Below are 13,366 nucleotides of genomic sequence, written 5' to 3'. Positions count from 1 at the left end.
ACTATTTAAATGTCTGTCTGATGATGATCTCCTCCTCATACAGCATGGCAAGAAAATCCTCCAAATATTAATGATTAACCTGTTGAATTGGAAGTAGTTCACCCAATGACTTCATAAATATCTGCTTCAATTACCTTTGAATGATTGTTTGGTTATTTCATTTACCATTTTCTGATATAGCTGTAAAACTAATCTGAAAAGTTTTCAAAATAAATCACTTAAAAATTTATAGTGTGTACCTTCTAAAAATGAAGTCTACATCTATCTCTGAGTTGTGAAGAATATGTATTAAGGTTATAACAACCAAAAAGAATGCACTTTTATGTAGAAATACATGATTAAATTGAGTCTTCCTGACTAGTGATTTAAATCAAATCCACTCTGCCTTGCAATATCAGACTCTTACTTGTTTTTTATATTTTGAAGTTTGTTTTGGGTGTGGTTGTATAAACTGTACCTTAATGCTACTAAACAGATGCAGAATGAATAACATTGATTATATCATTTATTTGACAGATCTGTTTGAACTTTGGAAATGGACTTCACCTAGAGGTAGGCAATGGTTGAGAAATAACTACAATGTCCATGTGTAGAAAAGGTTTTCTGAGCAAACAGTAAACAAGAAAAGACCACTTTACTTATAACTGGTAAATAGCTTGAGTTGCTTTGATGTAGACACAACACAAAAGTCATATCTACTGCTTACTGCAGAAATATAATTGAATAGGCCTAGTCCTAAACCCATCAACATTAATGCTATTTTCCATTGGGAGAAAACTTCCCTAGAATATTATGATTGTGATGAATCAATTTTGAGATTCTCTGAGTTAATGGTAGTGACTGTTAGCGTCTGGCTGGTATCAAGGTGAGAGTCATAAGGGGGACTTAGGCACTGCACCACCACCATCTTTTGTGCAGTTTTAGGTATGCACAGAGCATTCCTACTGCACCGGGTCCTGAAAGCAAGACAGTGGAGGAACACCTAGTCTGAGAGTCCCAGTGGGGCTTAGGCACGAGTAAGGAACCAAACTGCTCAGCAGTGTCGAGTTAGGGAGCTGTCTTCATGCTCAGCAACCAAAATTTAGGAACCTCTGGGACTTTAATGGAGGAAACGTAGGTACCTAAGGAGTTTAAGCACCTCCAGGAATAGGCAGCAGCTAAGCAGAGGTTTTGTGAGTGCCAGTGGTGCCTGTATGTTGGATTTAGGCATCTAGCTGCCATTGTAGGCACCTAAGATTCTGTCATGAATCCCACCCCAAATCTGAATCTGGATACTGAGAGCCGCTGCACTGAGTAAGCCAGGCAGTTGGAGAGAACAGGTGGGTTTCCATGGGAAAGAGGATAAGGTAGTGGAAGCAAGTAGTTCGCAAGTCTCTGGGATTGACAAGATTATAACATAAGGGTGGATGACAAAGCGCCAGTGGGAGGATGGATGTGAGGCTCTATGGACAGGGTGGAAGGAGCAGTAAAGAGAGAAGATGGAGGTCATTTGATGGGGGTGAGGGAGGTTTGAGGGGAAGGCAAACAAGGAAATGTGAGAGGCCTCAGCTCTTTAAAATGGATTGCATAGATAACTTTCTCCTCTGATCTGATAGCTACCACTTTAATTCACACCCATTCTGAGAGACTTGACTAATTCCCAGTTGTCACATAATTTATATTTGTTTATTTTAAACCTGGCCTTTTTAAGTGAGTGTTTAAAAGAAACAGACACATTTCCTTCTTACGTGGGTTTTCAGGGAAGAGTCTGACCCTTACCATTAAAATAAAGCATACTTAATAGGAAAAAAAAATCTACAGTAAAATCAGAGTGTAAATTTAAACAATCAGCTTGTTTAATTAAAATTACATGTGGAAAATGGCATCCAGAAGTTCTAGGCACAGCAGTGGTCAATTGAGAAGAGTGTTAGTGTTTAATGGCTAAAATGTAATGTTGGAATTTAAACCTACTTTTTTCTTAGGTTTTTAATCAAGCTGCCAAAAATGATCATCTGTCTAATCAGAATAGTAAAATCAGAGAAAAGCGGGAATGGGTTGTTCCACCTGCTATGATTTCAGAAGAGGATGACAATTTGAAGATTAATCCAATTGCTAAAGTAAGTCAGAGAACAGCTGAAACACAGTAAGATGGGGAAACATTATTGAAAGTACATTGTTGCCTGTAAAATATAGCTGGGGCCTACTCTAAACACACACACGCTGTTAAAACCACCCTCCAATTCTTTAAGCCAGCAATTTAAAGAAAATGTTACCTTGGCAATGATCTCCAAAATGGAATTTTGAGCATGAATGCTTTGCAGGATTAGGCCAACAGTAACCGTTACTCTTATGCCTTACAAAATTGGGGTTTTCTTCACCAATGTATCTGTTCAACAATGAATAATACGTAATAAATAACTAAAAATCAAACAAATGTAACCGTTGTTGTAGGTTCTACACAACATCTGAACAACTTTATCTGTGCAGTACTTCGTATATGTACCAAGTTCCTTTATTTTACAGTGTTTCTTTAAGAGTGGTTTTGTCTTTTAAAAAAAAAAATGGTGTCTGTGGACACTGTTTAATGTTGGTTGGCCTCAATTTTTACCTATTTTTTTTTCTTCTTAGTTCACAAAGTTTATACTCGCATTACCTGTAAAAAAAAAAAAAAAACTGTGTTAAAAGAATGTTAACATTACAAAGTCAATCACTGCAAGTTAGGAAATGCCAGAATTAAGGTTGCTTGTGCAACCTTAATTTGCCCCTCCTGCCTTCTGTGTATGCATTATGATACAGTGTTTAATTATCTGATCAAATAGTATTTTTTGCACATGACCTAGCCTCATTCAGTGCACAGGAAGGTTGGTGCTTTATTAATGAACTGTGTGTGTGTGTCCCTACTCATTATTAAATCTGTGGCCTCAGGTCTTATTTACTGCACACTGTTCAAACTCTGATCTGAAGAAGGAATTTTTAATTTTCCTTTGGACTTTTATATGGTGCTCATCACTGGAGTATCTGAGTGCTTCACAAACAGATTGATTAATCAACCTTCATAACCCTCTGTGAGGTGTTTGTGTGGAGGGGTGATATCCCCATTTTACAGATGGGCTGCAGAGGCACAGAGAGATTAAAATGAAAAGTATTCATGTTTTGGGTGCTCCACTTAAGATGCGTAAGACCTAATTTTTCAGAGTACTTAATAGGAGTTGATTGCTATATAATACTGACTTCAGTTACAGCTGTCAGTGCTCAGCACTGCTGCAAATCAGAATTCACAGTGTCAAGTTGGGCACTCAGAAAATGAGGAATGCACAGTTAGTGGCCACGAATGAAAAACTTGTTTTCAGTGACTTGCTTAGCATCACATAGGAAGTCTGTGGCAGAAGGAAGAACAGAATTCAGTTCTCCAGGGCAAAATCCAACTGCCTTAACCATGAGATCCTCAATTCTTTTCCTGCAGTTCCCTGCCTCATTCACTACGCACTTTTCAACTTCCACAACAAATGAGGTAGCGGTTCTACAGCCTACTTCTCTACCCTGAGTCATCCTTAGAGCAGGTCTGTCTTATTCATTGAATGAGGCAGTGGTCCTATGGAAAAAATATGATGATGTAATTAAATACTGTCATAATGCGTACACTCGGGGAGCATTTTCTGACTGAGTGCTTGACTTTGCAGTCTTAGCATGTAATTTCTTAGGTTTTTAAAAAAGCAGACATCTGAAACAGAAATGCCATCATGTGGTATAATGACATACAGCCGGATTGGAATCTTTAGATCCACTTGCACAGTTCTCAGGCACTTGAGCTAAAGGAGTAACTGATAGCAATAATAGTTTTTCATCCTGTGTGTGGATCAGAACAACAAGGGAATGAAACGCACATTTGACAGTGGCATTCACAGATATTTGCTAGCAGCAGAGGACTGGTAAGATTCATCAATCTTGGATTCCATTTCGGTCTCTGGAGGGAGGTGTGCTGGGGTAAATGTAGACCCTTCTTCTTGTTTCCTTCCCACTTCTGTCCTGTCAAACTTGTCTCTTTCCCACCCCAACCATGTCCTTATCCAAGTCTCCACTTATCAGGTTTCGCATCCCAAGCTCTTTGCTCAGTCACTATTGTCTCCCACTCCAGGCTCCCCATCCGAGTCCCAGTCTCCACCTCTCCTCCCAGTCTGTCTTCTTTCCCAATCAGTTTCAGATCTTCCCCTGTTTCCCAGTTTTTTCATCTGATCTTAGTGTTTTCCCTCGCCCACCAACTGGCTTCCAGTCATCCCCTCACCAGCTCTGAGTCTCCTTGACCAAGAAGTCCCAATCTTCCTGCCTCCTCCCCCCGCACCCAGGCTCCCTGCCGTGCCAGTGCCAGCAGGGGATGGTCATTGAAAGCACAGGAAAGCCAGGCTCTCTTCTCTCAGTTACAGTGCCCAGCATGATCCCAGCCCGGAGTATTAATTACAAGGGAAGTCTGACTTTGCCCTTTTAGCACTGGGCTACCAGAACATGCTCAGTCATTCTGTGGTGATGGCACATGGTAATACTCCACCATACATAGGAACCATGAGAGGATGAAGCATGCACATTAAGTCTGGAATCTTCAGAAGATTCAGCTACTAAACTCTAAGAAGTGTCTACTGAGCATAGGCATGAACTGATATTTTTCAAAGGCTTTTCACTTGGCCAAATTTGGGCAGATTTTCATAAGAACTGCAAAAGGCATATTCTTGACATAAAAACAACCCTTCATATCAAATTTTATGCCCCTGGTCCGTAGCATGAGGGCACTAGATCTATTCAAAAATGCATCCTTAGAACATTTTAAATATTGCAAAATATTTTTCCCAACCATGTTCTCAGAAATGGCTGAACCGTTTTAGTGGAAACTTTCAAAAAAAATTCAGCCTGATAAAAACACCCAGCATGAAGAATTTTAGCCAAATGGTTTGTTTGGCAAAGCTATAAGCAATTGAAAAGAGGATCTTATAATAGGAAGTGTTGGGCAATCTTAATAATAGATGGTGCTGTCAGCCCTGCTTATAATGACATAAAGCAAATGTTTTAGGACCAGATTGTATAATTTGCATTGTAGGTGCAGCTCTGAGAGGAATTATGTCTCAGGCCTGGTCTACAGTGGGGGGGGCGAGCGAGCTAAATCGGTCTGAGTTACGCAACTTCAGCTATGAAAATAGCATAGCTGAAGTCAACGTACTTAGAGCTACTTACCATGATGTCTTCACTGCAATAAGTCGACTGCTGACTCTTCCCCATCGACTCCGCCTGCGCGTCTTGCTCCGGTGGAGTACCAGAGTTGACGGAAGAGCACTCGGCGGTCGATTTATCGCGTCTTCACTTGATGTGATAAATCGATCCCTGCTGGATCGATCGCTCCAGAGGTAAGGGTAGACATGCCCTCAGGAGGCTCCCAGATACACAGCAAAGTGCACAAAATTGCTACGTTCCTAATGATGGTACAGTACATTCACTGTGGCATACCCAATTAGTACTGAGAATCACTACAGAGTGGTGGGGGAGGCCGTGATTTTCCTCTTCCACACCCCTTTTGGTGTGATTTGTGCTTCTCAGGTATGGTAGGAAGGAATAGTACCTGCACTCTGTCCTTGCACAGGACATGTGTGGTTCGAGCTCCTTGCATCCTTCACTACCTCTTTGCACCTAAAGAAGGGACAGGCAAAAGCTAGCCCTTAATTTTGTAGTTAGTTATTGTAAAAATATGAGTAACATCTTTTCTTGTCCTTTTTTAAACATTTTTTCCTGAAAATTAAAGCGAATGCAGCATAGCTTCCTCTACATAGTAAGGGCATGTACTACTACATACAAATATATATCTTACTTGTTGTCCATAGTATGTTTCTATATGTTTTTTTAAAGAACTTCCATTTACTGAGTGCAATTAACTCTGTTGTGTTCCTGTTAGATAAGTTCTGATCACGCAGACGATCCAGGAGTGGTAATTACTTACTCAATTTCTGGCCAAGGAGTGACCAATGGTTTGTTTGTTATCAATGGAAAAACTGGAGAACTGAACATAACAAGAAGAGTTGACCGAGAAAAAACTCCAATGTTCAATGTAAGTTGAATTAGTGTGCTATAACTTTCTTTTTTCTATATGTGCTCTCTCTTTAACTTTTCAAATTAATTGCCATCTTTTTGTTTTAATGTCTCTTGACTTTTTCTCCAATGCAAAGTGATAATTAACAATTTCTATCAACATGGATATTCCTATTTTCCAGTTATTTATTTGTCTGTTTCAGCTTAAAGGTCATGCACATGATCAGAATGGGAGAAAAGTGGAAGAGCCAATAGACCTGAGAATTAAAGTTAAGGATATAAATGACAATTACCCAGTGTTTTCAGAGGAAATTTTTATTGGCTCTGTTGAAGAGTTAAGTGAATCAGGTAAAATACTATTTTTCTAATTGTATTAACATATTAAATAATGGTGCTATGTGGTCACTTAACCTCTCCTGTCGTTACTTTTTTATAACAGTCCTGCATGGTATGCTTTTCATCACTTCCTACCTAGAGCAGTATATTTGATTTTACTTATTCTCTCAGGAAAAAGACTCTTGAAAGTAAACAGACACAAACTTTTTTAGTGACAGTTAAGGTTGCATCAGGACACACCCCACCAACTCAAAACCTGAAAAGCATGGAAATAATTTAAAGGAAAAGTCTCCTGCATTCCTTATCACTTCATATAGCCCATAGCACTCTTAACACTACATAAGGCTTTCATGTCCATGTCCAACAGATACTGAAAAGCAATAGGGACTCTTGCTTCATTAAGCCTGCAGTATAGCACAAAACCTTTCCCGTGACCCCAGACACTTTTGTATCAGCAGATACAAGCACTGTCATTCTGTCTGGAGTGGTTCACAACTGTGAGTGCCAACCTCAGAGCAGACTGTCAAAAAGCAGGGCAGACACCCCAAACGGATTGGATTGAAATTAGATTTCACAACTCCATAACTAAATGTGAACTCCTGAAACACTGTAACAGTCTTACCATAGAGTTACAGACACTCCAGTCTGTCTTTCCATCCAGCTTGCCTGGGTGGCAAGATAGACTGGTGATAGTTCGTTGCTGTACACCAAAGATCACAAAAGATTCAGGTTGCTTCCAGTCCTAAGAGACCAGTCACTTACTCCAGATCAATTTGTACCTCAGATCTCACCCCAAAGACAATGCTTGTAGCTGATCCTATAGTAAATCAAACTGACACATGATAATGTGGGCTGTGGAAAGGCCTCAGGACATTCAAGTGGCGATTTGGGAGGGTGGCTGAAGGAGGGTGGCTGAACTCCACGCACCCCTGTGATGCTGCAGCTGGACTCCTCATGAGCATTGCATAGCCCAGCATATACAGCTGGGCAAGTAGGTAAATGGTCACTGAGTCTGAGATTACCCGTATCCAGTGACCACAAAACCCTATAAGGAGTGTGCAGGATTGCAGCCCCATTCCGGTTCAGCTTTCAGGAGTGGATCGCATACCCTCATTCCCATTTCAGTTCATCAAGCAGAGCATATTCACTTGCATGTTTAACTGTGGGTTAGAGAGGAATATTTCACCCCTACCAAATGCTGGCCTCATCCAAAGCCCATTGAAGTCAATTACAGTCTGTCTGTTGACTTCAGTGGTTTCGGATCAGGCCTCTGGGAGGTGAAAACATCTGTTGTCAGTAGTTAAGAAAGGAGTGTTTTGGGAAAACAGCTTGATAAATCCTTTACACTGTATCCATTTCAGCCTGATGGTGATCATATGGAAGAGGTTATTGAGGGTCTGCTCTTGTGAGGTGCTGAGCTCCCTCAATTCAAATGGGAGCTCTTTAGTGATCAGCTTTGAAAATCCGGTAGGATTCAGGCAAAATTAAATATAGATTTAAGTGTCTAACTAGAGACCCCAGTTTGAACTAAGATCCACCTTCTTCAAAAGCACAGACTCCTGTCACTTGAGCTAAGAGACTTTCCATTATATGCTAGCAGTATAAATCCTATGATATATAAATGAGTAGTTCTGACCGTAGCCAACAGAGGGTAGTGGCAAACGTACATAATGGTCAAAGGACTGTTTTCATCAAGCAACCAGTTTTAGAGAGTCAGGCATGGGAGACAGGGCAGATAATTTAAAAGGACTTTTTTGTCTCTGTTTTCTGTTTGTATTAAATTATACCCATGAAGTTTCTATCATTTTTTTTAAAAACTTTTAGGTAAAGACCACCCATATTAGGCCACTTGTCATACTGAGGTTGTAGTATGTATATCCATGATGTGCATTTGTTTGGTTGTACACACTATCTAATGACATAAAGTGTTAAAAAATAAAAATAAGACATTTCTCCATCTCTTAATAAAAGCAGTAATTAGAAGTACAACACAGAACAGTTAAATGGGTCTGAAAACTCTCCATTTTGTATTCTATAAATGATACTTGCCAATACATGAACAAGGGCAATGTAAATCTCTCTCTATATATAATTTTTTTAATTCTCAGGTACACTTGTGATGAGGATAAATGCAACTGATGCAGATGAGCCGAATAATCTAAATTCCAAAATTGCTTTCAAGATTCTTCAAGATTCTTCTCTGCCACCTGCATTCAGTATTAAGAAAACCACCGGTGAGGTTGTAACAGCAATGTTATACCTTGACAGAGAGGTAAACTACTGTCTTATATTGGCTCTTTCCCAGAGTTTTAACAACACTTTTTCAACTCTCTTCCCTCATTGCTGCTTCATCCTGCCCACTAGGTGAGGATTGGATACATAGATCTTCTGACCCCCAACCTCCATTGCCATGGCCCTCCTGGAACTGAAGGTCTAGCCCTTTTCCTACATCGGCTTTCTCCCTTTGTGTCTGCTCAACTGTGCTGGCTGGTGCATTTTGGGGGGTTAAGAGTTAAGGCTCTGCTTACCCAGTTGTCCTCAACTGCACAGGGGAGGGGAGTATTGGCCCAGTGACCCCTGTTCAATTCCCTTCACCTCATCAGGCAGAAAGGGGCTTGAATGGAGGGCCTCCCGCATCCTGGATGAGTACCCTAACCACTGGGCTAATGGTTATAAAGGAGGTCCTCCTCTTTTCCTTCCTTCATCTGTTTTGTGTGGAGTTAAGTGGGCTTTTGGCATGCTTACTGGATTGGGCCCCTCATACAATTTAGGTGGAAGAACATATATATTTTCCCTCATCTGTGGATCACTCTGGGGCATAGGGGGGAGACAGGTGCCTGGGTGCCTAGAGTGAGGCAGCAGTGTACATGCCCAGAGGCAGAAACGTAGGCACCTAGGGAACTTTTGCACCAAAAACTTAAGTGCCAATAGACTTAAGGTGCCTACAGCATTAGGCAGCAGCTGAGCAGGAGTTTTGTGGCTTACGGTGGCACCTAAAAAGGGGACATAGGCACCTAAGCCCCTTTGTACATTCCACCTTTATAGCAGGCCTAGCTCTAGCCAGTACTATCAGTCTGACATTTTCATGGGTACTATAATCATGAAATTCACTAAAAACTGAAGGGAAATAACTAAACTATTAGTCTAAACCTTTACTAATTTCTGTAATCTGTGTGTAATAATTTAACAATAATTATTTTATCATATATAATGTTCATTATAACTTTCCCTTTCCTCCAGTTATGGAGTGACCATTTCCTAGTCCCAATTAAAGGACAATCATCAAATTCCCAAAGCCCTTTGTGCTGGGGTGGTTGTTCTTGTTTCTTTTATCTTTCTCAAATTCTTTCCACCCTCCATTTACTCAATTATTTGGGAAAATGCTAAGTGCATTCCTGAGCTCAGGACTCTGGTGGAACAATTCAGTTATCAGGATGGTTATGATGAATGGAATTTAATATTAATTAAACATACTGCCATAGTCAGCCATTCCTTATCAATGAAATAATAGAGATAATGTACTGGAGCAAAAAATGTTTTATATTTTGTAATTGGTTTCTGTATAGATTTAAACACTTATTTTTGAATGTGACACAGGAACAAAGTAGCTACACTTTGACTGTAGAAGCAAGAGACAGAGATGGAGAACAAATTGGGCTAGCTACAAACTGTACTGTAAAAATCAAGATTTTGGATGTCAATGACAATATTCCTGTTCTTGAAAGGCAGAGAGTAAGTATATGTTTGTTTAACAGCTTCTGTGTGTTCCTATGTCTGATAGTAACAGGTAATTTACTATCACATGGCACACAAAGGACTCATTTTGCCACAATGAACTAGAGTAGACTTAACATTTTTTAAAAGCCATGTTGTATGATTGCAGTATGAAGGCAGTGTCGAGGAAAACAGAGCAAATGTGGAAATTATGCGACTGAAAGTATTTGACAAAGATGAAAAATTCTCTGATAATTGGCTGGCAAACTTCACAATTGCCTCTGGGAATGAAGGGGCTTATTTCCATATAGAGACAGATGCTCGAACAAATGAAGGAGTTTTGACTCTTGTGAAGGTAAGTGTATACTGTAGAGTGTCTTTTTTTTCTTTCTTTTTTTAAATCATAACGAGACTTTTTTAAATATTAGAATAAATTACACTGGATATTAATTTTAACGAAAACAATTTACATTCTACCAGCATGTGAATAGTAAATAATGTACTGGTGGAACACTCCTCCATTTCTATATTTTATCTCGATGTACTGAGTAATTGTATGTACAGAGTATAAAAACAAAGGAAAGCATGTTTCCCTTCAGTTTAGGAGACCTGGGTCCCATTCTCGACTCTGTCATTGATTCTCTGTGTGACATCAGGTAAATCATTTTAGAGCCTGATTTTATGGCTGTTGAGCATCCTCAGTTTCCCCAAAAGTCCACACGAGTTGAGGATGCTCAGCAACTCTCAGCATATCAGGTCTTATATCTCTGTGCTTTGGTTTCCCTTTCTTTAATTTGTGGGTAACAATGCTTAACTATGTTTTTATAAAGTGATTTAAGACCTACAGATGAAAAGCACTTTCAGTGCTAAATATGATAATGATTAGAGGGCAAAAGCTAGAATATATGACAGCTAGTCTGAAACTGATGCATTCTACTTCCTTTTTCCAATTGTGACGCACGGAGCGAGAGTCCATCCCCAAGGCCAGAAGATAGTGTTCTCTCCAAAGTCAGCAACCTGAAGCTATTACTTTTAGTTTATCCATACAAATAACAAGATATTGTATCCTTATTCTGTATACTATTTGATATACCCGACATACATTGAAAAGAGACTTGACAAGTTTAAATAACACTTATTTTTTCGGGTGCTGTCAATCGGGCACCTTTAGCTAGCCTTAATCCATTCATTTTTTTTGACAAAGAAAATGTTTTTAAAGATTGAACTTTTAAACATTATTTCAATGTCAAATTCTGTGTTTACTTTTTGAGTGAAGTTTGTTTTTGTGTCTGTGTGTGTGTGTGTGCTTGTTGCAGGAGATCAATTATGAGGAAATGCAAAGCATGAACTTGAGCGTTGTCGTTACAAATAAAGCAGCATTTCACAAATCAATTAGTAGTACCTACAAAGTAAAACCAATTCCAGTCACGATTAAGGTAAAAAATGTGCCAGAGGGCCCTGTATTCAAACCCCACACAATGGTGATTGAGACACATGAGACTATGACTATAAACCAGATTATTGGGAAATATCAAGCCTATGATGAAGACACTTCAAAAATAGCAGAACATATCACGTAAGCATCATATTTTTATTAATTAGCAACGTTGCCATTTATAGCATGTCATATTAAATCTTTGTATCAAACAATCACTAGGCTGAAATTATTTCATAGTCATGCTTGTTTGATAGATGTGTCTAATAATTATTACAGTATAAATGAGATGGGTATTCTACAGGGTTTTATGTAGAATACCCATCTCATTTATACTGTAATATTAAAGTATGGACTTTTTAATTTTTAAATAATTTGGTTTTGTGTTAGTTCATATGATAAGTGCATCTCCCTACAGAAACAGTCTGTATTGATGTATCCATTTAGTAAATCTACAAGTATACCAATGAATGACACTTTTGGTTTCAGACTGTGGACTGAGATTTAGGATGAAACCTATAGAAATCCCATGAACATGCAGATACAGTGGTGTAGAGCAAATATTTGATGTGAGTGTGCGTGCAAAGCAGCTTCAGCCCCCATGGTTGTCTTGCTCATTATAATTTGATTTTTTTTAAAAAAAAATTCTAACAGATATGTCAAAAGAAATGATGAAGATAATTGGATCATGATAGATTCTACTACAGCTGAAATCAAGCTAATAAAAGTACCTGATTATGAGTCACCTTATTTAGTTAATGGTACCTACACCGTCAACATTCTGGCCATAAGTAATGGTAAGTTGTGAGGCATTAGATGTCATGTCCTGTGTATTCATAAACCTTTCTTTACAAACTTTTTGTATTGCTGAGGCCTGACCCTAATGTTGCACAGCAAGAGAGTAGTCTTACCATCTGATCAGTACCCATTTCGGGCTAAATCAGTGATGGGCAACTTTTGGCATGCGGCCCGCCAGGGTAAGCCCTCTGCTGGGCCGGGCCAATTTGTTTACCTGCCACATCCGCAGATTTGGCCGATCACAGCTCCCACTGGTCTCGGTTCGCCGCTCCAGGCCAATGGGGGCCGCAGGAAGTGGCGCAGGGATGTGCTGGCTGCTGCTTCCCGCAGCCCCCATTGGCCTGGAGTGGCGAACCATGGCCAGTGGGAGCTGCGATCAGCCGAACCTGCAGGTAAACAAACCAGCCCGGCCCGCCAGGAGGCTTACCCTCACGGGCCGCATGCCAAAGGTTGCATATCCCTGGGCTAAATATTACAGCCTTCTCTTGATGAGCACTCCCATGAAAATGAAAGCAAATGCTCACCAACATGCAAGGGCTGTATAGTCTAATCCTTAATAGTGTAAAGGTCAGGTTCTCTGGCATAAGCAGGCAGGGCTCCTTTGGCTGCAATGTTTATGTATATTATGGTCACTTCCTTGTTCAGTTTGAAGTCCTTATGCATTCTGGAAATGTGTCTGGAAGAAGTTTTTGCTGTCATTTTTAACACCATATATAAATATAAGAAGGTTTCTAAATTCTACATTGTTTTATTTCAATATTTTGATTTGTTTCCTTTTTGTAGCTGTTTTGCAAGATGATTAGATTAAAGTGTGAGATTCCCACCCCACTCTGACCCCTGTATGCTAGGTAAAAGGGTAGGAGCAGCAAAAAGGGGCTCTGAAAGCCACAGTTCCAACTGGGGAGAATTTTCCTGGCACAAAAACTGTGGGAGACCTTGCAAGTACTGGCCTGAAGTGGGGGTGGGGCCACAGCACATACCACTGTGAAGATTCTACACCTGTAGAAAGCCAGGGACAGGTTGCCATATCACGGACAG

The 13,366-nt window shown here is 39.9% G+C and overlaps 1 protein-coding gene across 1 annotated transcript in view; it reads left to right on the top strand.

Annotated features, from left to right (window-relative positions):
- The window catches only part of LOC114019266 (desmoglein-2), a 43,553-nt gene that overhangs the window by 16,141 nt on the left and 14,046 nt on the right, over positions 1-13,366 (top strand). Inside the window, exons 2-10 of the mRNA XM_037892710.2 lie at positions 517-552; positions 1,962-2,096; positions 5,912-6,064; positions 6,249-6,393; positions 8,490-8,653; positions 9,979-10,113; positions 10,265-10,450; positions 11,412-11,671; positions 12,185-12,327. Coding sequence (XP_037748638.1) covers positions 517-552; positions 1,962-2,096; positions 5,912-6,064; positions 6,249-6,393; positions 8,490-8,653; positions 9,979-10,113; positions 10,265-10,450; positions 11,412-11,671; positions 12,185-12,327 — 1,357 coding nt within the window. The remainder of the gene's footprint in view (positions 1-516; positions 553-1,961; positions 2,097-5,911; positions 6,065-6,248; positions 6,394-8,489; positions 8,654-9,978; positions 10,114-10,264; positions 10,451-11,411; positions 11,672-12,184; positions 12,328-13,366) is intronic.

This window comes from Chelonia mydas, chromosome 2, assembly GCF_015237465.2.
Source record: "Chelonia mydas isolate rCheMyd1 chromosome 2, rCheMyd1.pri.v2, whole genome shotgun sequence".
In the NCBI taxonomy this organism is placed as follows: domain Eukaryota; kingdom Metazoa; phylum Chordata; order Testudines; family Cheloniidae; genus Chelonia; species Chelonia mydas.
Note: the sequence above shows the minus strand (reverse complement) of the source record. Positions and strands in the feature narration are given on the sequence as shown.